This window comes from Pongo abelii, chromosome 21 (genome assembly GCF_028885655.2).
Source record: "Pongo abelii isolate AG06213 chromosome 21, NHGRI_mPonAbe1-v2.0_pri, whole genome shotgun sequence".
NCBI lineage: Eukaryota > Metazoa > Chordata > Mammalia > Primates > Hominidae > Pongo > Pongo abelii.
In genome coordinates, this window is record NC_072006.2 from 36357428 (window position 1) to 36382694 (window position 25267).

The 25267-nt window shown below is 48.5% G+C and overlaps 2 protein-coding genes across 4 annotated transcripts in view; one reads left to right on the forward strand and one right to left on the reverse strand.

Annotated features, from left to right (window-relative positions):
* Nucleotides 1-83: 83 nt before the first annotated feature.
* On the reverse strand, nt 84-15422 carry PLAGL2 (PLAG1 like zinc finger 2). Of its 2 annotated transcripts, none has more exons than XM_002830187.6 (3): nt 15204-15422; nt 9493-9866; nt 84-5263 (listed from the first exon to the last, which is right to left on the reverse strand). In XM_002830187.6, the coding sequence occupies exons 2-3, from the start codon at nt 9750-9752 to the stop codon at nt 4033-4035; spliced, it is 1491 nt and encodes a 496-aa protein (XP_002830233.1). In that variant the 5' UTR covers nt 9753-9866; nt 15204-15422; the 3' UTR covers nt 84-4032. The 2 variants fall into 2 exon arrangements, with proteins under 2 accessions (XP_002830233.1, XP_054398082.1); XM_054542107.1 differs by lacking the exon at nt 15204-15422 and adding an exon at nt 12679-15143.
* Nucleotides 15401-25267, forward strand: part of POFUT1 (protein O-fucosyltransferase 1) — a 30186-nt gene continuing 20319 nt past the window's right edge. The window contains exons 1-4 of one of the 2 annotated variants that reach the window (XM_063720490.1): nt 15401-15628; nt 17639-17760; nt 22823-23005; nt 24163-24275. In XM_063720490.1, the coding sequence (XP_063576560.1) occupies nt 15505-15628; nt 17639-17760; nt 22823-23005; nt 24163-24275 (542 nt within the window). In that variant the 5' untranslated portion in view covers nt 15401-15504. 2 annotated transcript variants of the gene reach the window in all.

Genomic DNA, 25267 nt, shown 5'->3' on the forward strand with positions numbered 1-25267 from the left:
CTAAAGATGTCTGGAGATTCCAATTCTTCCCAATTCGAGGCTCTCTCCAACCCTTTCCCAATCAGGTTCACAACTCCCAAACACATCATTCAGAAGTTTTTAATAAACAACTTCATTATAAAAACCTTTTTTTGAAAATGTAATTCTGTAAAACATTGAAAAATCTACTTTAACAAAGATATGCCCTGTGCATTTTCTAATGGCACTTATACTTTACAATTAAAAACCTTGTTTTATATAAAGCCAAAAATACTCCAAGAGGTTATTCACTGTGTTTACAAAGTGCTAGAAGATTTCTGTCTTGTATTTTTCTCTTTAAATAGTCTGGAGTTACAAGAGTGGCTCCAAAGCCTTGACCGCTGGTAGGGAGGGAGAAGCATGAGAAGTGGTGTCTCAGGAGTTCTAGTGCCAAATATGCAGAGGTGGAGAGGTGCAAGTGGGAACAATCAGCTAAGGAAGTCAGCTGACACACAAAGAAATCAGACTGGAATTTTTCCAAACCCCTCTATGGAGGCACTAGGTTATCATGGTGAACACCCTTTTCCCTCACCATAGACCCTACTCTCCAGAGGTGAAGGTCACGGCCAATTCCTTCCACAGCAGGTTCAGAGCTCCAGGAGAGGCCAGGGTGGGATCCCAGAGGAATCTGGACTTTTCTGGCCAACACCTGCCTAAGGCAAAGTTTCTTATTACATAAATATCCTTGTTAAAAAGCAAAATATTGATCCTGTACAATATAACCTGTTAAAAAATCGTGCTTACAAACAGCTCCTAGATAAGAGGGGAGGTGGAGAGAGGACGGAGAAAACAGCTACCAAAAAGGAAGGGGAGAATTTAAAGGACTACTAGGGAAAGTTTTAGGGCAGTGGGAGAATTCCAACTTAGGACAATATCTATGAGCAAAAAAGTAATCACACCTGCTTCCCGGATTTCAATTAAGAAAATGCCATTCGTAAAAAGTTGGGTGGCGGGGTGGGGGGGGGAGGGTTGCGGGGAACCTCATTGGTGCTCCTTTCCCTGCCTCCCACTTCAAGATGATGCAGAGATCCTTTGAGCTGACACCTGGGCATGTCATCTCCTTACCCCCAGGACTGCACTCAGCCCTGACCAGCTACTGTGTAGGGCGGGAGGAGGACAGCTCATTGCTGGCAGAGGCTGGAGGTGGCAGGGAAAGGGGACATCACCACTTTTTTTCCTGGTCCCTCATTGGTCTTTGTCATATGCCATGGCTCCTGTCCTGGGCAGATGCCCCTCAGGTTCTCATGGCCTCAGTAAGCATACTGAAGTGAGTTTGGGTACTGAGTGCAGGATAAAGCTATTCTTATCCTTTGAACAACCAGGCCACTAAGGCTTTTTTTTTTTCCCCCGACCCCCCCAGATTTTAGGAAGGGAGGTTTAAGAAATGACTGGCTAGCTATGGTCCAAAAAAAAAGGTGAAGGCAGATATTATTCCTCTGTACCAGCAAAGTTCACAGTGATAGGAAAATTCCTTGTGGGTGCTGAGGACACTGAGAGAGGAGGAAAGGAAAGACAGGATAGATGGGAGGACACAGGAGTGGGGAAAGCAAGGAGAAAAGACAGGAGGTGGGGGCAAGGCCCCGGTTACAAGGGTTTAAACAGTTGCTTTGCCAGTCCTATGACTTTTCCAGCATCATTTACGGGGAGAGAGAATTCGAGGGAGGGAGAGGAAAGGGCAGGCAGAGAGGAAAGGACTCCTCTAACAGCCCAGGACTTTGTATTCTGCAGCCAGAGGCCCAATGGCCTCTGTAAACTGAGGGTGTAGGGAAGGTGGCAGTTAAGGTGAGAAGGGTTGCTGGGTCTAGTGATGAAAACCAGATACAACAAGGAGGACGGCAACAGCGAGTCCCAACTGGATTCTCACATACCATCGCCTATAATACAAGTCCCCGTAACATGCACAGCATGCAGGAGGTGGCTGCGTACCAAGGTAGACACTTTTAAAAATAAACCTTAATTAGTCCCTGGGACTCACTGAAACTAATTTTTAGAAACAAATCATCTAGTCTGATTCTAACCTTGCCAGACATTTTAATATCTGGTTTTGTTTTTTTAAGAGGTATCCCAAGCTACCCTGCCTAAATTGAAACACACTTACTCCAAATTGCTTCCAATCAAGAGCTAGGGAGCTAAATTTTAAGGCTTTTACCTCAAACAAGGAGTACTGGCTTGGGCTGAAGCAGAAGCCTGAGTCCTGGACCTGCTCAGTTCCTGATGACAAACCAAGTGAACCTAGACAGAAGGTGGGTGAGGGAGGACTGGTAGGAGGCTGAGGCAATTCCTTGGTAGTTTGTCCTGAAACCCTAGTGGAGAAGTCAGCATGAGGCACCTACTGAGAGAAGTGCCCAGAAACTGCTGACTACATCTGTTAAAAGTTAACAGTAAAGAGGTAGAAGTGTGTTTCTGAATTAGAGTGGAAGCGTCTCAAGGGTCCCACAATGGAGGTCCCTGAGCTACCTCCCTTCCATGAGTGGGAAGAGTGAAGCCCATGAAGAACTGAGATGAAGCAAGGATGGGGTTCCTGGGCTCTGGGCAAGGGCTGTGCTCTCTGCGGCAGGGAGCCCCACGAGTCAGAAGAACTAATCATTTGTTGCAAGAAACCTTGCCGGATACTAGCAGAAAACTGGAGGCGGGGGTGGGGGCACAGGGAAGTGGAAGTGATCTGATGGAGAGCAGAGAAGCCTATGCACAGTGGCCGAGTCCACTGTAAAGTGGAAGAGACAGAAGGGACATTGTGGATAACGAAAATTTTGGTTTGGAACACAACAATGTACCCATAGATTAGGACTTAGCTATCTACCCATTCCTAACTTTCTGCAAACTCTTCTTCCAACAATTCCACAACTTCCCGGAAAAGGGACAGGTGGGAGGAAGACAAATAAGGGGCTCAGACTTCCTCCTTTGCTATCCACACCAACCCAGACTCTGCTTCCAAGACTAATAACAACAGCTCATGATGTTCAAGGTGGGGACTAGGGGATGGGGACGTGACAGATGTGGGCATGCCTTTCATTTCTTCCCCTCTCCAGTTCAAGAGAAGGATGAGGGGGTCATAATGTACTTGGAGAAAAACAGAATTGCAGACCTGTGAGAAAACTGCTCCAATCTTCTTGCCTGTCTTCTGTGGATACCGCCGAGGCTGGCAGGAACAGATGCAGTCATGGAAGATGGCAGAGACTGAAGCAGTCCAAAGTCAGTTTATTTCCCCACGGGGGAAAAAATGTGACCTCAAATGAAGAGAAGTCAGCAAGACCCGACTCCGCCTTGTAAACAGGACTCCAGTTAACACCAGGTACCAAATGGTTCAGGCTGGTGCCAACTGGAACGGACTGATGGGAATGGATTCACGGTGTGTAAACAGTGTTCACTGCAATCACTCTAAGGCCAACAGCTTGGCAAGGGAGGTGAAATGGTGTGTCTGAGGCGACTGTGTAAACGGTACCGTTGCTGGACAACACTGACTGAAAATGGAGGTGCTGGTACAGGAGGAATGGGTGGGCGAGAAATAAAGGCCTTCTCTCCTGCCCATTGGTTGGAAGCAGGCGATGGAGCCAAGTGACCTTCTACAGCAGGGCCTGACCAACTGACTGCTATGGGGTCTGCAGGTTGGGACCAGAAGGTGGGCTTCTTGGGCAATTTCTCTTGAGGTCATCCAAGGTGAAACTCTCTGTGTCTCCAAGAGGCCTCCCCATTCTCCAAAGAGAAGGAGGTTCTGGCGCTTTGGAGAGGAAGAGGGCTAAGTGTGGCTCCCGATTCAGGTCAAAAAAATAAAAGTAAAAAATAACTGAAGTCCTACGGTATGAGATCTTTTCATGGGGTTGGAGCTCAAGGCTCCTTCTGGAATCGATCCTGGAGCCTGAACCCCCAAACCAAGTGCTCCTGTATACAGACACTGGAATTTTTTTTTTTTAACCCAGCTCTGAAAGCTCAGCTGCCTTCATGGGGGACACGGACGGGGTGGGTACTAAGGCTCCCTAACAGAGCCAAAAACTGAGCTGAGGGCCTCTGTGGGGGCTACTGGAATGCTTGGTGGAAACGAGGCAGGGTGGTGCTACTCAGGCCAGATGTGAAGACAGGAGGCAAGGAGTGCAGTGGCCCAAAGTTCAGTGGTCCCCCAGCTCCTGGGGAATCTTGAGGCTGAGCTTGCAAAGTGGTGAGCAGGGGCTGTGCCTCGGCCTGGGAGTAGCCCATGACCAGGCCTCCTGTGGCCCCAGGTGGGTTACACGGGGGCAGGTTGAGTGGAAGAAAGCCCAGTAGGTGGGAGAAGTCCACATTAGCAGCGCAAAGGGCCTCAGAGAGGTTGGCGGGGCTCTTGGCAAGCAGTGCTTCATCTAGGAGGGCCGCAGCTGCCGCCGGCTGAGGTGAGGCGGGCTGGGGTTCAGCGGATGAGAGAGACAGGCTTCCAGGAAGCTCCGCCAGAAAACTATCCACCTCCACTTTGGGCAATTTGTCGGGCAAGTATGAGGTAGATCCAAGCTGGTATTTTGGAGGGAGCTGAGCTGGGGAAGAGATAGGTGAGGATTCCAGAGGGTAGCTCATACCCATGGGCAGCGTGTTGTGCACCAGGGAGTGTGGCACGCCCGTGCTGGGCATGGTAGGGATGTGGGCACCATACATGCCCATGGGCAACATGCCAGGGAAGGCCTTGGTCCCCATTACGTCCCGAGAGGCCATGCACAGCACAGGGCTCAGCTCTTCCTTCACACTGACTGTGGAGCTGCAGCTGAGTAGGCCTAACATGTCCACGGGCTCTGTCTTGATCTTGAGCAGCTCCTGCGAGTGGCTCTTCTTGACATGACGCGTCAGGTGGTCCTTACGGCCAAACCGCTGGGCACAGTACTGGCACAGGAAGTCCTTACGGCCTGTGTGCACCACTAGGTGCCGCCGTACATCCTTACGAGTATAGAACCGCCGGTCGCAGTGGTCACAGGGGTGCTTCTTCTCCTTGGCACCACCTGCTACCCGGCGTGAGTGGGCCTTCAGGTGCTCTAGCAGGGCCTGGGTACTCTCAAAGGTCTGCAGGCACACCTTGCAGCTGAGGTCACCGCTGCTGGCAGCATGCATGGCCAGGTGGCGCCGGTAGCCCAGCTTCGTATTGTAATTCTTACCGCACTCAGAGCAGTGGAGGGCCTCTTTGTTAGGATCATGGGTCTGCAGATGGTTCCGCAGATGGTCCTTGCGGTGAAACATCTTATCACAGTACATACACTGGTGGGGTTTCTGGGCTGAGTGGGTGGCCATGTGCCTGGGGATAGAGACGGGGGAGAGGGGAGAAAGCAGAAAGAGGGGAGATCACAAGGGATGACTGGACAACCAAGGTGTCCATTAACAGGAAACTAGATATAAAAACTATGGTAAAGGCTTGCAATGCAATACCAAACCAGTTATATTCTACAGATATCCTTGCCTATCTGCAAAATAATGTGTACCAATATTCTTTGCAGCACTGCTTGTAGTAGCAAAAAAATCAGAAACAATCTGAACGTCCAATCTATCAATAGGGAACTGGTTACGTAAATTATGGTAAGTCCATAAAATGACTCAACTTTTCAAAAATGAGGCTTTTTGTGTACTTACAGGGAACATGCTCCTAAGAGACAGGAAGTAGAAAAAAAGCAAGGAGGCAGAATAGTGGATGTAGACTAGGACTCTATGTGAAAAGGGGAAAAATATATGTATGTTTGCTTGTATATGGCTAAAATACTTCTGGAAGGACATACAAGAAACTGATACCAGTGGCTGCCTATGCAAAAAAGAACCGAACAGCTTATGGATGGGTGTCATGGAGAATTTTCATCATATAAGTTTTGGTACTTTTTGAATTTTGAATTACGTGAATGTATTTCGTTTTTTAAACATTACATTTAAATAATTTTAAATGATACAATAAAGAGAAAATGAAATATACCTAAACGTCCAGTCTGGGCACAGTGGTGCATGCCTGTAATCACAGCACCACAGGAGGGCAAGGCAGGAGGATCATTTGAGCCCAGGAGTTTGAGACCAGCCTGAACAACATAGCGAGACCTTGTCTCTACAAAATCTTAAACATTAGATGCGCATGGCAGCACGCACCTGTAGTCCTAGCTACTCAAGAGGCTAAGGCAGGATTACTTGAGCCCAGGAATTCGAAGTTGCAGTGAGCTATGATCGCACCACTGCACTCCATCCTGGGTGACAGAGCGAGACTCCGTCTCTAAATAAATAAATAAACTTCCTTATCTAGAACAAATTTCCAAGATATATAGGGCTAAGTCAAAAAAGGAAGTTCAATACAGTGCATGTAATACAATCTGTTTTGAAAATAAGAAAGAGAATATACATGTTTGAATGTCTTAGGAAGGATACACAAAAACCAACCCACCAGCTGCCTTTGGGGAGAGGAATAGTGACTCTGAGTGTGAGGACCATTCATTCTTCACTGCATGCCAGTTTGTACCACTTGAATTGCTTGTCATATAAACCAGTAACACTTCAAGAAATGTTTTAATGGTATGGCACTTCAGTGTTCCTTGGTTTACCTGATCCTATGTGGTTGAAAAGTGGATCAGAATCCAGGAACTGCAATTCACAGCTCCAGAGCATATTCAGAATCAACTCAGCACCCACTGTTTGCCAGGCTCTGCATAAGTTGTGTCATTAACCTTGATATCCAGACAAGGAAAGGAGTCTAAAAAACAAGGCAGCCCCCTCACCCACCAGTTGGTAAGTAGCAGAGGCTGGATTTAAACAGGCCTTCGGAAGACCTATGTTCAGTCAGGTACGCAACAGCTGTCTCTCTCTCGTACAGCACTCTGTGATCCTTTCTACCTGGAGGGTATCAAACACACCCACTGCCCACATCCCACATATGCACGCTCAAGAGTGCTCATGCCTGTGTGGGTTACTGTCAACCTCCTGTGATGGAACTGACGTGGTAATATAGAGAGGGAGGTGCTGAGTGATCCACTTTTCATTTCCCTCATTTTGCAGGTGAGGAAACTGAGGCCCAAAGAGGTCTAGCAACTCACCTAAGATCACACAGTAAATTATATGTGATGAGTCAGGGCTCCTGCCTCCTGACCCAGGACCTTTCCTGCAGCCGCCCACTGGCAACCAGATCATCATTAAGAAAGTCTAAGAAGGCCGGGTGCAGTGGCTCATGCCAATAATCCCAGTACTTCAGGAGGCTAAGGTGGAGGGCTGCTTGAGGCCAGGAGTTTGAGATCACCCTGCACAACACAGGGAAGAGATCCTGTCTCTAGGAAACATACAAAAATTAGTGGGTGTGGTGGTGGTACATGCCTGTGATCCTAGCTACTCAGGAGGCTAAGGCAGGAGGATCACTTGAGCCCAGGAGTTTGAGGCTGCAGTTAGTTATGATCACGCCACTATACTCCAGCTTGGGCAAAAGTGAGACCCTGTCTCAAAAAAAAAAAGAAAAAAAAGAAAGCCTAAGAGTATGGCCTTGACTGGAGTTCCCTTAACTTATAGGAGCACACAGAGAATCTAAGCACTCCTGAGGACCACAGAACTGTCAAGAGGGCAATCCTGACTACCACGCTACCCTGTTGCCTATTTTAGTCCCTTCCTATTAACTGTTTTCCAGATGAGGAACTGAAGCTTTGTGGTCATCTTGTTCATGTATTTACTTGTTTACTGTCTGTACCCACTATTAAGACCATAAACCCAAGGAGGGCCAGCACCCCCATCTGTCTGGCTAACTACTCCGCCCCTTGCACCGAGCACTGTGCCTGGTACAGAGCAAGAGCTCAATAACGTTGGATAGATGAATGGATGGTTGGATGACTGTGCATCAGGCTGATCTATCTCATTTTTTTTTTTTTGAGACGGAGTCTCGCTCTGTCGCCCAGGCTGGAGTGCAGTGGTGCGATCTTGGCTCACTGCAAGCTCCGCCTCCTGGGTTCACGCCATTTTCCTGCCTCAGCCTCCCGGTAGCTGGGACTACAGGTGCCTGCCACTGCGCCCGGCTAATTTTTTTTTGTATTTTTAGTAGAGACGGGGTTTCACCGTGGTCTCGATCTCCTGACCTCGTGATCTGCCCACCTCGGCCTCCCAAAAGTGCTGGGATCACAGGCGTGAGCCACCGCACCCGGCCAATCTATCTCATTTCTAAAGGGCAAGTTCATGGTTCCTCTAATGTGAAAAGGATAAAATCAAAATTGCCCTTTTTTTTTTTTTGACACAGTCTCGCTCTGTCACCCAGGCTGGAGTACAGTGGCACAATCTCAGTTCACTGCAACCTCCTTCTCCTGGGTTCAAGTGATTCTCCTGCCACAGCGTCCCCAGTAGCGGGGACTACAGGCATGCGCCACCACACCCAGCTAATTTTTTTTAAATTTTAGTAGAGACAGGGTTTCACCATGTTGGCCAGGCTTGCCTCAAACTCCTGGCCTCAAGTGATCTGCTCGCCTCAGCCTCCCACAGTGCTGGGATTACAAGTGCGAGCCACCACGCCTGGCCCAAAATTGCTTTTGACCATGCCTCCCCATCCTCACCAAAGCAACCAAAGCTGCTCTTCTCTATCTGCCTTATGTCAGGGCTTTTATGTTTAATTTCACTTTAAGTAGGGGTTCTTGGGCTTACAAGTTTCAGAAAAGCAGCTGCCCCAGTGGGCAACAGGGAGACAGACATAGTTAAATGAGTAAGTAGCAGGCTGATTCAGCAGAAGAGACTGCAGGACCTCTGAAGCTGTGTGACCTTGGGTAAGTTATGTCTCTACTCTGAACCTCTACTTTAAAATTTACAGACTGGGCCAGAAGGTCTACTTTTCCTTCTAAAGTTCGAATACTGATTCCTAACTTCTAGCTAAAATTCTGACCATCACCTGACAAAGGTGAGGAAAGCAATATTTAAAAAAAAATGTTCAGGGCTAAGTGCGGTGGCTCATGCCTGTAATCTCACTGCTTTGGGAAGCCAAGGCAGGAGGATCACTTGAGCCCAGGAGTTTGAGACCAGCCTGGGGAACATAGCCAGACCCCCATATCTACAAAAAATTAAAAACAACCCGGTGCGGTGGTTCAAGTCTGTAATCCTAGTTACCTGGGAGATGAGTTAAGAGGATCACTTGAGCCCAGGAATTAAAGGCTGCAGTGAGCTGATTGTACCACTGTACTCTAGCCTGGATGACAGAGCAAGACTCCCATCTCTTAAAAAAAAAAAAAAAAAAAAACTCAAGGCTGCCTGACATTGGCACCCAGATCGTCACTAAGAAGGTGTAAGAAGGCCAGGTGCAGTGGCTCATGCCAGCAATCCCAATACTTTGGGAGGCAACCCATCAGATTCTAGTTCTGAATCAAGCAATCTGAATCATTTTTTAGTGAGTGACTTCAACTGTTTGGCATTCAGGGTATACCTGTAGGACAAATTAACCTCCACTCTTCTGCCACAGATTAAAAACCCACACTAGGCAGAGTCTCTGCTTTTTTCCTTTGGGAACCTCAGGGCAGGAAGAGATATGAGAGTGTCACCTACCTATACAGCTTGTATTTGGAAGCAAAAGCCTTGCCACAGTGCAGCTGAGGGCAGCTATATGGTCTCTGCTCTGGTTGCGGGAGGCTGTGAGGCCTCAGCTTCTCCCCATTTGAGAAAGGTGTCCCCGAAATTTCACATTGGCACTTCACTTGACTCTCCGCCTCCCGGCCCCGAGGCCTGGGAACTAGTTTCCAGCCCACTTCCTCCTCCTGCTTTGCATCTTGAATCCAGGGGGGGACGCTGGTGAAAAATGTGGTCATGGCAAGGCTAATGGCAAAGGGCCATGTTATTGAGAAAGCCTCCCCATCCGCTCCACACAGGCTCTCAGCTCTGTCACAGCCTCCAACGCAGCTTTCAGAAAACAATCTCTTCACCTGAAACATCAGAACACCTGGTGTTAGGGAGCCCAATACCATGAGAACATGGGCTCTGGAGGCAGACAGATCCCATTCCAATCCCAGCCCTTCCACTTAGAAGCTGTGTGACCTTCAGCCAATTACTTACTTCCCTGAGCTGTTTCCTCATTTATAAAATGGGCATAATAATCTCCTAAATTATAAAAATGTTTTGAGGATTAAATGAGATCATGAATATAAAGCATTCAGCAGAAGGCTGGGCATCCATTAAGTGCTTAGTGGTAGCTACTATTACTAGTACCATCTAGGCTAATGAGAAACAAGATAAAATGAGGAACCAAAAGCCCCAAAACTTCAAACTTTTTCTTCTGGACCTCACTTTTATATCCTTTCCATTGAACCTAGAGATAGCGGTTCCTCCTTCTCATTACCCTGGCACCTCCTCGTCCACTACTTTCCACAATTCTCCTCCTCATGGAGATGCTAAGGAGCAATAAAATGCCCAAAAGGCAAGAGAGGAGGAAGGGGAAGCCTCTACTTAGGAAATTTACATCCTAGTCAGTCAGTCCTGGTACCAGATGTGTTTCTTAGCAGTGCATCAACATCAGGAGGTCTGTCTGGGAAGGCAACAGCAGATTCTTAGCATTTTCCCTAAACCAGGACTAGGACTGGTCCCATCCTGACCACCACCACTTCTCTGGGTCACTGTGTCTCAGGGCCCAGACCATCCCTCTTTAGCAAAGCCTGTCCAACACCCCTAGGTGCTGAGAGGCCCCTCCTACAGGCCCTCAGAGTACATATGCACATCTCCTTTAGAAGACGGTAGTGAGCTCGCATTGGAATTTACTCCTCTCCACCAGCCTGATTGTCTGAGGGCTTGCATCATCTCTCTTTCATCTCTATATACCTAATATCTAGAAAAGGAACCTCAACTTTATTTCAGATAGGTAAACTAGTCACTGAACGCAGGTTGATTCTCAGGGACCAACCTAGGCCCAGGTAGTTCTGGTTTAAACTGGGTTCGCAGCCATTCCCAAGTGGGGAGCCAAAATCTTAAAGTCTGATTCTTTCTCTTGTTGAATAGAAGGGGAGATGTGCAAGAATGACACAACTCCTTTCCGGATACTAATCCAGAGGAAGAGGATGGGAGTTACCACACTGACTCTCAAAAGGGGACAAGAGACCCACATTCATACTCCCAAGCTTACCACAGATTACCAACCACAATGCAACCTGCTACAACAGGGGGATTCCCTTTGAAGAGATCGTGCCAAAATTTGATCATGAGGCTTTTCCATGTGAAGAGAGAAAAGGGGGTGTCTGGGGATTATCCACGAGAATCTGGGGAGGGCTCCAACTGCACAAACTAGCTGTGGGCCACAGAATGCTTGCTCAGCTCATTAGCACCTGCTGCTTACAGTGACCATTCATCCAACAGACTGGCCGTGAACAAGATGATGGGATCAGCGGGTTCATGCCCCAGAGAGCTTTGCTCATCATTAACATGAGCTACGTCCTGTTCAGGAACCATTCCTCTTGTTGAAGAAACACTGCGATGTAATATGATAAACACGTCCCCATCACGAGTGTAGATTTGTCTAGAAAGATCTGCATTAAGGTGGCTGCATTTTGCATGAATCACATGCTGGGGAGGGGTAGGTAGCACTAAAAACCAGTCCCACTTGAGCCTTCAAGTCATTATGGCATATGTGCCTGCTTCACTATAAACCTCAAAGGCCTGTGACGTCTGGCTTTCATTGTTTAAGTCCCCTCCTTCTTTGCAAGGGTGGAATTACCTGTTTGTAATACCAGCGATTACTATGCACCTTGGAATTGAGCAGAGAGTGTGCTCGAGTGTGCATGTTTAGATTGGAAGGAATTACCCCTACCTTCAAAGTCAAATTCTACTCCCCCTTCATTTTGAAATCATGCACCTCAGCCTCTGGAAAGTTGGGAATGGCAGCCAGAAGGAAACAAGTCACATCAGTTTGGCTGATGTGAGAGAGGAGCCTAGCCCTGGAAACTCCACACAAACTCAGAAAGAGAACATTACGTCCCCACCTCCCACACGTCCACCTCATCTGTTCTCCTGAACAAGCACAAACAAGACACAATAGTTTAGTAGGCTGCTACTGAAAGAGTGAGTAATGGGCTTCTAGGAAAGAGGCTGGTGGTGGCTAAGGAGCTTGTACTGATAGAACCAAAGGAGGAAAGCAGCAGCCATGTGCTCACCTTGATCTGCTTTTAATGGGGCTATGTCTTCACAAAGAAAAGAGCCAACACCCTGATCCTACTCTCCCACACTTTTCAAAAGGCACAGGAAGTCCCTACCTACAGTCACCAGCAGCCTCTTGGATAACCAAAGCTGCTAGTGTTACCTAGGAACCCTTTTGGGGATCCAGTCTCTCTCTCTCTCTCTGCCCTTTGTCTGAAAACTCCTCTGATCCAGAAAGATTCCTGGGTTTGTCTTACATCATCAGAAGGCCTGTTCCTTCAGACTTGTCCTTCCTCAGCAAAACTGTGAAAGAATTCTACTTCTCTTTCAAAGCTGCTTTTCTGGTCTCACATTTTAATCTTAACAACTATAGACTATAGAGAAGCTGACAGAACCTGTTTCCATAAAACAAACACAATCCTTCCCAGTTACTGACATAACTCAGTATATTTTCAGCCTAAGATTCTTTCTAGTGCCTGATCTGAAAGGGGAAAGAACCTTGGACTTGCTATCAGAAAAGCTACCACTTACTGGCTGGGAAACCATAGGCAGGTTACTTTATTTCTCTGAACCTCAGTTTCCTCAATTTCTAAAATAGGGATTTATTTTCCTTACCTGTAAGATTCGTATAGAGGATTAAGTGAAATAATACTCTTGAAAGTGGCTGATACAAAATGTGTGCTGAATACATTCAGTGCCTTCTCTGAGGTCTCAGCTGTGTCTGCCTCTTTTTCCGCATGAGGCCTGAACAGTACTTCTTTTTTTCCTCTTTAATGTTACTTCTCAGGCCTCAGAGTGAGTTTCCTTCCTTTCCCAACATCTCCCCCAGAATGCAGTCTTCCCCTTTTCCCTCACAACTAACCCTCAGCACATCCCCTTTAAAGAGCCCCTTACTTTACCTCCCTCCAGGCACCATCTCCTGGGCCAGAGTTCTCTCTTAAGCAGATAGCCACTTTCCTATACTCTCTTCTATTATTAGGGCTCCATATCCCAAACAGGAATGCTTGCTAAAAACTCTGTATGGTCCTCTTTGGAAGATGAAACTGAGACATATTTCTCCCCAGTCTGTCTATCCCCTGTTATGGGCCATGATGCCTGCTGCCCTCTGATGAAACTATAGTTTTTATGGTGTTACATCATCTCTATAGAAACTGCGTTCTTTCTCCATTATTAGCCTGTTTCCTCATCTGTAAAGCTAAAAATACTTACCTCACAGGCTTGCTGTAAGGATTATTTTAGTGAGGTATGCAAAGGGCTCAGCACAGGGCTTGGCCTGCTAGAAGTACCCAACAAAAGAGAGCTATTATCTTTGTCTTTGTATTGAGTTGCATGTTTCCACCTTCTGCTGCCACACTCAAATTCTCCTCACTCCCCGCTAAAAAACTGTTGAGAGATAACACCTCTGCACAAGGAAAGGGTTAATCTTTGAGTGTTCTTAACTAAAGAGACCCACAGAGGATTAACAGCTCCACTTCAGTGACTACCCTAAAATAGCTTTTATCCTCCTGCCCAAGAGTTACTTGGGGATCTGAAGAACTCAATTCAACACCTGCCGGAGGAAATAGACCCAGGACGTTCCTTGGGGTAGAATCTTCCCTAAGCAGAACCCAAAATAGCAACTGGGAAATTATAAATAGACTTAGAGGAAAGGAAAAAAAAAAAAAAACAGATCCTGATCTTGGAACCAGAAACAAATCCTAAAGACACACTGTTTGGCTGGAAAACAGTGAGAAGAGGGGAAATGGGAATGCTGTCGTCCCCTTCCCCCCCGCCCACTCCAGAGTGGTGGGAGAATTAAATTACAGGGAGGCTGGAGAGTCTCAATGACTTGCATCATTCCAAGAAACATCAAACAGGATTAACAGGGGTTGGATTTACTCTCAGGCTGCTAATTCTTCTGTCAGTGTAGATGGGCCCTCTTTGGAGTCTCTTTGATTCACTATTTCCTCAGATTCCTGCTGCCTCCCACTCCTGGGGAGGCCTTGAACAAATGGCTGCAACTCATCACAACCCCATTTTTATGGGGAGAAAACCTGATTCGACACCCCCGCCCCCAATCTGGTGGCCTCACCTTAGGAGAGAAAGGTTAGAAACCCAAGGCCAGACCTGTCCCATGGCTGACAGGTGGAAAAACACACAAGCCAGGAGACAGGCTATGCTTGCAGGTGAAAGCACCGATTCCCCCACACAGTTGTCCCCATATCCTCCACCTAACAGGCCCCTTTCTCCCCACCAAGGTGGGCCACAGCCTGGTCCCAAGCCAACTTTTAGACCACCCCACTGTGGTGTGGGAAAGGTTCAATTCCCCGAGCCTGGGAGAGATGGGAGTGGATGAGGGCTGGAGAAGCAAGAGAAATTCAGGGAGAAGTCTGGAGGGAGTCTCTGGGATGGGAAGGAAGAGCGAGGATGGGAAGGAATCATGAGCAATTTTCCTGGGTCTCTAAGGGATCCCCACAAGAATGAGATGGGGGATTCTAAGGGTTGGAAGGCTGGGGGATGGGGACAGTCAGAAGTGTATCCTCTGAATTTCAAGAGGGTCTCAAAATGGGTAACGGGATGGAAGATGTCGACAGCTTGGGAGTAGGGCCACTGAGGAGGGAACTACAGGTGGGGCTTCTCCGACTTCTCCAGACCCAGATATTTGAGGGAAGCCTCAAAGGGGGTTATGTAAGTCTGGAAAATGAAACAGGGTACAGAGCGGGCTATCTGGAGCAGGAAAGGGGGTTATGTGGGTCTGGGTAGGCGTGTCGGAGGGAGGGAGCAGGTGCAGCTTATCTGCGTCCCCCAGACCCGGGTCCCTGGTAAGGTCAGCAGCGCGTTATCTGGGTCTCCAGGGAGCCTAGGGGTCGGGAATGGGGGACCCTCAGGACTACGTCTCCAGGTCTCGGAAGGGAGGGGACCAGTGGCTTCCTCGGGTCCCCCAGACACAGGTATGGGGTCCAGGGAGAGTTTTCGTCACCCCAGGGCCTATCTGGGGCCGGGTTGGCGCAGACCGGGCCCCGGGTCGGGGGTGTGGGCGACCGCGCTGAGGGGCCCGAGATGAGGGGCGCCGCCGCTCCGGGTACAGGGCACGCGGACGCAGCGAGACGGCCTCCCGCCCCTCTCCCCGCCGTCCCCTGGGGGCCCTCGCCGGCACTCACCGCGTTCGGGGCCCCACGCTGCGGGCCGGGCCGCGCTCGGGCTCCGCCAGGCCCGCTCAGGCCCCGGTAGTGGCGGCGGTCGGGCCATTGTGCGGTGCATTGTGGGAGCCGCGCGAGCGGGCGCTCGGGTCGTGGAGGGGGCGGTGCCGCGGGATCTCTATGGTCCCGCCCGCCCGCGGGCTAGAGCGGCCGGGGCGGTGCGCGGGCGGCGCGCAGGGACCTCTGGGAGCGGGGCGGGTGCTCACGTGCCTCCTTCCCTCCCCGACTGTGCGCCGCGGCTGGCTCGGGTTCCCGGGCCGACATGGGCGCCGCCGCGTGGGCACCGCTGCTGAGCGTGTCTTTCCTGCTGCTGCTTCTGCCGCTCCCGGGGATGCCCGCGGGCTCCTGGGACCCGGCCGGTTACCTGCTCTACTGCCCCTGCATGGGTAAGGCCTCCCGAGCCGTCTGCTCAAATGGAGAAACTGAGGCCGGGAGAGGCAAAGCCACTCCTCAGATGCGCCCAGAGACACCTTCACAGGTCCAGGAGAGAACCTCAGAGCGGGACGGGGCATGCTCTTCTCCTCTCTGCCTTAGTTGCAAGGGCACAGAGGGGCCAACGTGTCCAACTTTCCATTTGACAGATGGGAAAACTGAGGCTGGGAGAGGTTACGTGACTTGCTCGAGGTCTAAGCCAGCCCAGGGTCCAGTAAATGGAGTTAGTGGGGCAGGACTTGATGTCACTGACCCACGCTGGCTCCTGGTGATTTTTCATTCATTCAGCAAATATTTATGGGGCACCTATTCTGTGCCAGGCCCTGTTCTCTGTGCTGGGAATACCGCAGTGAATAAGATAAACTCCGTGTCCTTGTAGAGCCTTCATTTTAGTTGGGGAAGACAAACAATTGAGAATAAGTAGGCCAGGAGCGGTGGCTCACTTCTGTAATCCCACCACTTTGAGAGACCCAGACAGGATCACTTGAAGCCAGGAGCTCGAGATCAGCCTAGGCAACATAGTGAAAGTCCAATCTCAAAAAAAAAAAAAAAAAAAAAAAGCAAGCAGAGCGTGGTATCGTGTGCTTGTAGTCCCTTGGGAGTTATCTGGGAGGCTACTTGGGTGGCTGAGGTGGGAGGATCTCTTGAGCCGAGGAATTCGAGGCTGCAGTGAGCTCTGATCGTGCCACCGCACTGCCAGCCTGGGTGACAGAGTGAGACCCTTTCTCGAAACAAGCAAACAAACCCAAAAAGGGGTAAACATAAAACAATAAGTACATAGTTTCATAGAGGATGATGAATACTAGGGGAAAATAAAGAGAGCAGGGTAAGGGAGAATCTAAAGGCCATGCCAGGTGCACAGTTGAAATGGGTGTGGTGGATCATCATTGTGGAAGTGGATGATCTTAAGGCCCCCAGTGGCTTCCAGACTCCTGACCGTGGCTTTCAGGGCCCTGAATGATGTGGCCTCCACTGGCCATCTCCACAACTCCCTTCTCTGCTGATCCTCCAGCTGCAGCCACACTTACCTCCTTTGCATTCCTCACATATGCTCAGGTCTTCAGTCTGCACTGCTGCAGGTGGCGGTCCCTATGCCTGGAATCCTCTCCTCCATTTCTGCCTGACCAGCTGTTTCCCATCCTTTAGATCTCAGCCTAAATGTCACCAGAAAGGCTTTCACTGACCTCTACCCAAGTTATCTCCTCATTAGCCTGTCACCAAACTTTTTTCATCTCTTTCTGGCAATTATCAACATTTTTCATGTATTTGTTTACATGTTTAGTATCTCTGCAGTGAACTGTGAGTGCCTTAGGGGCAGAGGCCTTGTCCTTCTTGTTCATGCCTGTATCCCAGCACCTAGCACAGAGTCTGGCACATTGTGGCCTCTCAATCATATTTGTGAAATGAATGAACAGGTGCCATGCTGGGATTAACAAAAGGAATCACACAGGGTCCTTGCTTCTGAGGCATTCACAGGCTGAGGAATCAGCCAGTACGAAGGCCAGGAAGTGAGCAAAGATATTTGAGGATAATTGAAGAACTGAAGTAACTCAGCCAAGGTGGGAGGTAAAGGAGGGAGGGTGAGTGTGGCAGGGGATTGGTGAAAGGAGCCCAGTGAATGAGGCATTTGAGTTGCCCCTCCACGTGCAGGTGAATGGAGATAGAGGTAGAAGCTCTTCTGGCTGAGGGACAGCAAGATCAGAGGCATTGGGTGGGGACGGGAATTATAGAGTATGTTAGGGAAACAGGAAGAAACCTGGAGTGGCGGAAGCAGTTGTTGCAGGACCTGAAGAGCCTTGGATATCAGACCCAAGAGTCCAGACTTGTTCTTATGCTGCCAGCTCCCCTAGTTCTCCTTGGTATCCCTGACTTTCTACCCCTGGCTCCACAACCTTTCTGAGCCCTGCATGCTCTATGCCCTCCATGCCCCAGGCCTCACCTCACCCGCAATGTACCATTTCCAGGGCGCTTTGGGAACCAGGCGGATCACTTCTTGGGCTCTTTGGCATTTGCAAAGCTGCTAAACCGTACCTTGGCTGTCCCTCCTTGGATTGAGTACCAGCATCACAAGCCTCCCTTCACCAACGTGAGTACTTCCCACTGACCTTGGCCCTTCTCTGCCCTTCCTCAGTCTTGTTTACTTACACTTAACCCTCAAGTCCTCTGGGCTTTACCTCCCACTCCTCTGAGATTGCCCTGCCTCTAGCCAGAACTGTCTTCACTGCAATAACAATGCCTAACATTTATTTATCCAGCACCTGTTGTGTGCGGCTGCATGAGAATTAGCTCATTTCACCCTCAATACTTGCCTGTGAGGAAACTGGGGTTTACAGAGGTTAGGTAACTTGCCCAAGATCACACAGCCTGTGAGTAGGAGAGCTGGAATTCAAAGCTATCTTTGTCTGACTCCAGAGCCTGTGACTTGAACCTAAAGCCTCCATTTCCTTCCCTGATTGGTCCTACCCTCTGTGCATTCCATTGGCCAAGGGTGGCGGATGCTATTATCAATTTTAAAGGAGACATGCAGGCACAGGTTATTTAATGACATGTCCAAGGCCACAACCCAGGTAGTCTGGCTTCAGTGCTGCCTCTCACCCCATCAAGGGGCTCCCTTGTCATGCGATGCTCACCGGCCCCCAGTTCCTTGCTTATTCTTTGTGTCTTCCAGTGACCCTGTGTCTTTGTTCATATTGTATCTCCCAGAGCCTGGCAGTAGGAACTTAATTAGTATTTGATGAATTGACTTAATAATTTTTCAGTAGACATCAGAAATAATAGTTAATGTGAACAAAACACTTAATTTCATTCTTACAACCTTTTCTCTGCATAGATTTTACTTTTTCCTTTGCATGCCAGTATTTACAGACGTTTTGAACAGCAGTCAAAAGCCAGAGTACCAGAGATCATAGTCTGACTTGGGTTCTTACTAGTTGCATGGCCTGGACAGGGTACTTTACCTCTTTGTGCCTCAGTTTCCTCATTTTAAAAATAAGCTGGTAATGATTCTTGTTACCCTCTTGTGGTAAGGACTGAATGTGTCAGTGACAGTAACACGCCTTCAGTGTTGTCGTATGCCGCCTCCCTCTTAGAATCAACTGAGCTCATCAACGTACAGATCCTAGAGTCCTCAGTTAATGGAAACCATTGATGTTCTGATAATTTCGCACTCACTATTTTTTTTTTTTTTTTTTTGAGATGGAGTCTTGCTCTCTTGCCAGGCTGGAGTGCAGTGGCACGATCTCAGCTCACTGCAACCTCCGTCTCCCGGGTTCAAGCGATTCTCCTGCCTCAGCCTCCCGATTAACTGGGACTACAGGCGCACCACCACACCCAGCTAATTTTTGTATTTTTAGTAGAGACAGGGTTTCACCATGTTGGCCAGGATGGTCTTGATCTCTTGACCTCATGATCTGCCTGCCTTGGCCTCCCAAAGTGCTGGGATTATAGGCATGAGCCACTGCGCCTGGCCTCGCACTCACTATTACAGTGTAGACATTGCCCATCCATCTCCCTCTGGCTTGCTTGCCTCTGTCTCCTTGCCTTCTCAGCCAGTTGTCTTTCCGAGTCCCCACTTCCTTGCTTTCTGTGGCTTACTAACCTGCTCCAACAAGGCTCTTCTTCGCCACTGTTAGCATTCTCACTGAGGTCATCAGTGACCTCCAAATTGGCAGGGGTTATTTCCCAGTCTTTCTCTCACCTGACCTCCCACTGGCACTTGACCCTGTGAGCCTCTCCTTCCTGAACTTCCCTGTTCCAAGACACCACCTGTCCCTGCTACAGTCTAACCTCTCAGCATTTTCCTCTTTACACTGTATCAGGGGCTCCTTTCTCTCCACCTACTGTTTAGATGTTAGTGTTTCTCCTCTTTCTGTTTGCTTATTAGCTATGTGACCTCAGATGTTGTCTAGATTCTGTATGCTTGGGTTTCTTCATAAGTAACCTGGAGATGGTTATATTCCTACCTCTTAGGATTAAATGTGTAAATCTATGTAAAGTGATGAGTGCAGTACCTGGCACTGTGTCAACATGCAATAAATATTAGTTGCTATTATTACCATTACTTGCTTTGCTATAAATATCTGTTGACTCCTGTGGCTTTTACTCTTCTCCATGTACCTCCCAAATTTATCTGTGGCCCAGACTCAGACTCCCCCTGATTACAGGCCTGTGTTTCTTTTTTCTTTTTTTGAGACAAGGTCTCACTGTTGCCCAGGCTGAAGTGCAGTGGCATGATCATCGCTCGCTGCAGCCTCCATCTCCTCAAGCAGTCCTTCCACCTCAGCCTCTAAGTAGCTGGGATTACAGTCACCCACCACCACACCTGGCTAATTCTTTGATTTTTAGGAGGGACAAGGTCTCGCTATGTTTCCCAGGCTGGTCTCAAACTCCTGAGTCTAAGCAGTCCTCCTACCTCAGCCTCCCAAAGTGCTAGGATTACAGACGTGAGCCACCACACCCTGTAGAAATTTTTTTGGTTTTGTTTGTTTTTCATTTTTGATGAAGAGTCTCACTCTGTCACCTAGGCTGAAGTGCAGTGGCACGATCTTGGCTCACTGCACCCTCTGCCTCCCGGGTTCAAGTGATTTTTGTGCCTCTACTCCCGAGTAGCTGGGACTACAGGCATGTGCCACCACACCTGGCTATTTTTAGTAAAGACGAGGTTTTGCCATGTTGGCCAGGTTGGTCTCGAACTCCTGGTCTCAAGTATTCTACCTGCCTTGGCCTTGCAAAGTTCTAGGATTATAGGCAAAAGCCACTGCGCCCAGCCAGAAATTTTTGTTTTTTTCCGAGACGGAGTTTTGCTCTTGTCACCCAGGCTGGAGTGCAGTGGCGCGATCTTGGCTCACCGCAACCTCCACCTTCTGGATTAAAGCGATTCTCCTGCCTCAAATCTCCCAAGTAGCTGGGATTACAGGCGCCCACCACCACGCCTAGCTAATTTTTGTATTTTTAGTAGAGATGGGGTTTCACCATGTTGTCCAGGGTGGTCTCCAACTCCTGACCTCACTCAGCCTCCCAAAGTACTGGGATTTTAGGTGAGAGCGACCACACTCAGCCAGAAATTTTTTAAAATCTAGAAAAATATGCCAGGCGCAGTGGGAGGCGGGCAAATCACTTGCGGTCAGAAGTTCAAGACCAGCCTGGCCAACATGGTGAAACCCCATCTCTGCTAAAAAGTTAGTTGGGTGTCGTGGCGCCCGCCTGTAATCCCAGCTATTCAGGAGGCTGAGGCAGAAGAATTGCTTGAACCCGGGAGGCGAAGTTTGCAGTGAGCCGAGATCGCGCCACTGCACTCCAACCTGGGAGACAGAGCAAGACTCCATCTCAAAAAAAAAAATATATAGAAAAATATAAAGATGAGGCCGGGCGCAGTGGCTCACGCCTGTAATCTCAGCACTTTGGGAGACTGAGGTGGACAGATCACGAGGTCAGGAGTTTGAGACCAGCCTGGCCAATATGGTGAAACCCCATCTCTACTATAGATACAAAAAATTATCCAGGCATGGTGGTGCATGCCTGCAATCCCAGCTACTCGGGAGGCTGAGGCAGGAGAATCGCTTGAACCTGGGAGGCGGAGGTTGCAGTGAGCTGAGATCACGCCATTGCACTCCAGCCTGGGTGACAGGGTGAGACTCCATCTCAAAAAAAAAGAAAATTACACAGATGAATACAACCACCAACCATATCCCCACCATTAGAAGTGATAATTGTTAACACTTTCTCATCTTTGTTTCATCTTCTCTTTTTATTAATAAAAGAAATAAAGCATTACAGATAAAGTTGGTAAAAGATGAAGTCTCTTTTTGGCCCCTGGGGCTAGCCCTGTTCCCTTAACAACTGTTGTGGATATAGTGTATTTGGTGTGACTCCTTTGATGTTCCTTCCTATACTTTCGTTGTGGCATTGAGCATCCTGGTACTGATCTCCAGGTCCAAAGTGCAAGAACTTCTGTACTTCTCTAGAGCAAATAGTTAGAAGAGGAAGGTACATTAAAAAAACAAAAAAAATATTTTTTTTTGAGACAGAGTCTCACTCTGTGGCCCAGGCTAGAGTACAGTGGCACAGTCACACATCACTGAAGCCTCAACCTCTTGAATGCAAGAAATCCTTCCATCTCAGCCTCCCTAGTAGCTGGGACTACAGGTGTGCACCACCACGCCCAGCTAATTTTTTTATTTTTTGTACAGACAGGGTCTCGCTATGTTGTCTAGGCTGGTCTTGAACTCCTGGCCTCAAGTGATCCTTCTACCTCGGCCTCCCAAAGCGCTGAGATTATAGACATGAGCTACCACACCTGGCCAAAAGGAGCATTTTAAATTCTATTAGATACTCACCGACTGGATCCCAAACTGGTTGCTCTAAAATGTAGACTTCTGCTACCAGCCGTGTACAAGAGTCCCCATTTCCCCAGAAGTTAAGCTTTTCAGTTTTTGCTAGTCTCATGAGTGAGAAGTAATTGATGCCTTGTTATAACTGTAATTTGCTTTTTCCTAATTACTAGTGAGGTTAGACATCTTCTGAGTGTGTTGGCTATTTGGGTTTCCTTTGCTGTGAATTGTTTACCCCTAACCTTTGCCTGTGTTTTATCTTGGCATCATTTGTCTTTTTTTGTTATAGATCAGCAGGTGTTTTTTAACACAAGGGATGTTACTGTTTGTTCTTTAGTTTGCAGACTCTCCTCCTAGCCTGTCTCTATCCTAGCTTTGGTGTCTTTTGATGAAAACTTTTAATTGTCATGTAGTCTGAACTGTCCTGGTCTTGGAGTGTTTTTGTTTTTTTGAGACGGAGTCTTGCTCTGTCATCCAAGCTGGAGTGCAGTGGCACAATCTTGGCTCACTGCAAGCAACCTCCACCTCCCGGGTTCAAGCAGTTCTCCTACCTCAGCCTCCCCAGTAGCTGGGACTACAAGTGCTCGCTACCACGCCCAGCTAATTTTCTTGTATTTTTAGTAAAGACAGGGTTTCAGCATGTTGGCCAGGCTGGTCTCGAACTCCTGACCTCAAGTGATCCACCCGCCTTGTCCTCCCAAAGTGCTGGGATTACAGGCGTGAGCCACTGCACCTGGCCTGGAGTGTATTGTTTTAATAAATGTCTAAAGTAGCCACTGGGGCACTGAGACGGGACCTCTGCTCCTCCTTTGCCTGTAGCTCCATGTGTCCTACCAGAAGTACTTCAAGCTGGAGCCCCTCCAGGCTTACCATCGGGTCATCAGCTTGGAGGATTTCATGGAGAAGCTGGCACCCACCCACTGGCCCCCTGAGAAGCGGGTGGCATACTGCTTTGAGGTGGCAGCCCAGCGAAGCCCAGATAAGAAGACATGCCCCATGAAGGTGGGTCCTGTGGGTTCGGGGGCCCTTTCTTCCTGTTCCATGTCCTCTAGGCCCCCAAGACTATGTCATGGCAAAATGTGGGGAAAAGCACCAGAAGGACTTAGAGTAGAAAGATGGAGATTTAAGTCCTGTTTCTGGCATTTGTTAGCAAAGCGGCATCACCTTGGGCAGAAGACTTTGCTTCTCTGAACCTTCATTTCTACCTACAAAATAGAGATGCCAGTCCCTGCTCTGTCTCACTCCTAAAGTGTCATGAGGGCCAGGTGAAAAAGTGCTTGTAAACTGCAAAGTGCCACATCAGTAATAATAACTAATATTCACGTAGCACTTACTATATATGTCAGGTACCATGCTAAGAGCTTTACATGTATCAACTCATTTAATACACTGTTCCATGAGGAAAATACTTATAATATCCCCACTTCATAGAGAGGACACCGAGGATGGCACAGAGAGGGTCAGTGTCTTACCCAGGATCACACAGCAAACAAGTGGTAGAGCTGGGATTCAACCTTAGGTAATTTGGCACCATTGTCTACCCACTTAACTTGAATACTTTCCTGCATCTCAGCAGGTAAATGAGAGGCTGTCATATCTTATTAGAAGAAATTTATACATTTCTGGCACTTTGGAAATAAGGCAACCCCCAAATATGGCTTTCGGTGTATGTGCTAAAGTCTTGGGAAAGTGGTTGGAAGAACTATGAAATTTGAGAAAGGAGACCTAGCTCACAGCCCCAACAGTGCCCTTACTTGCTGTGTAACCTTGGGTAAGTGTCTGACCCTCAGTGGGCCTTGGTTTCCACCTTGAAAATGAAGGCATTGGATTAGCCAATCTTGAATGTCTCTTGAAGCTCTAGTCTTTGGTTCAAAATCCAAGTTCTGCTTCTCCCCAGACCCTCATCAGTGCTGCTGGGTCAGCAGGATGTGACATGTGAACAGGAAAGACTCTCCTGCTGGAATCCAGAATTGAAACCACGGCACTCTCCTCAGCCCCTGGCCTAGGAATTACAGACTGACATTTCTCCTAGGCCATCCTGTGAGAGTGTTTTGGCCTGAGTCAAATCACCCAGCTTCCCCCACCTACACTTCCCTGGCCCCATCCCCAAATGGCTTTTCCTCCGCGTCAGTAAGCCTTCCACCACTCTCTTTCTGCAGGAAGGAAACCCCTTTGGCCCATTCTGGGATCAGTTTCATGTGAGTTTCAACAAGTCGGAGCTTTTTACAGGCATTTCCTTCAGTGCTTCCTACAGAGAACAATGGAGCCAGAGGTACTTGGAGGGGTTAGCGTTTCTGGGTTTAGGGGAGGCGCATGGAGCTCATGAGCATTCAGCACCTTTGGCACTCTCCCCGTCTTCCCAACTCTGATGTATGAGACCAAAGGTGCAGGTGCTCTGTCTGTTGAACTTGGAATCCTGTGTGATCTGTTCCCATCTCCACGCCTGACACGGTGGAACATTGACCCGCCATGAGGTTGAGAAAGAGTTTATCAGTAGATAAGGGATGTCATAAAAAGAACATTCTGCAGTCACATGAGTCTCAATTTCCTCCTCTAGGCGTGAGAATCACTCCTGTGTTACCTTACTCTTCCCAAGGTGAAACTGGAAGCAGCTTCTAGAGAACAGCTTCAGGTGCAGACCGAGAAATGATGTCATCCTGATAATTACTGGACGTGTTTATTAATTGCACCCCATTGGCCCCTGTTTTTAAAAAAAATAGGTTAGCAGGGCATGGGCACAGGCCGTGAAACATTTATAGGGCGTCTGTCACGTATGAGACATAATAATCAGAGGCCAATGGTGGTATGTGAAAATGAGGATGACCAGCCCTGGTTTTCTAGGAGCTAAGGTCTCATAATGACAATAATCAGCATAGTGTACTTGTCCTTAATGTTATAGCATGGCAGGAAAGATCATGGGCTTAGAAGGCAGACATTGGTTAGGAGGTGCAAGGAACATACTAATTCATGTGTGGTCAAAGCAGTTGGCATTTAATAGGCCAAAGGTAAACAGATGTAGAGAAATGAGTCTCACGCTTGTAATCCCAGCACTTTGGGAGGCCAAGGTGGGTAGATCACTTGAGCCTAAGAGATCAAGGCTGCAGTGAACCATGATGGTACCCCTGCACTCCAGCCCAGGTTACAGAGCAAGGGCCTGTCTCAACAAAACAAAACAAGCACAGGCCAAGGAGTGAGATAGTCCTGAGCCCTGAGCCAGCGCTGATGGTATCTGCCTCGTAGTGCATGAAGTGCTGGCTGTCACTG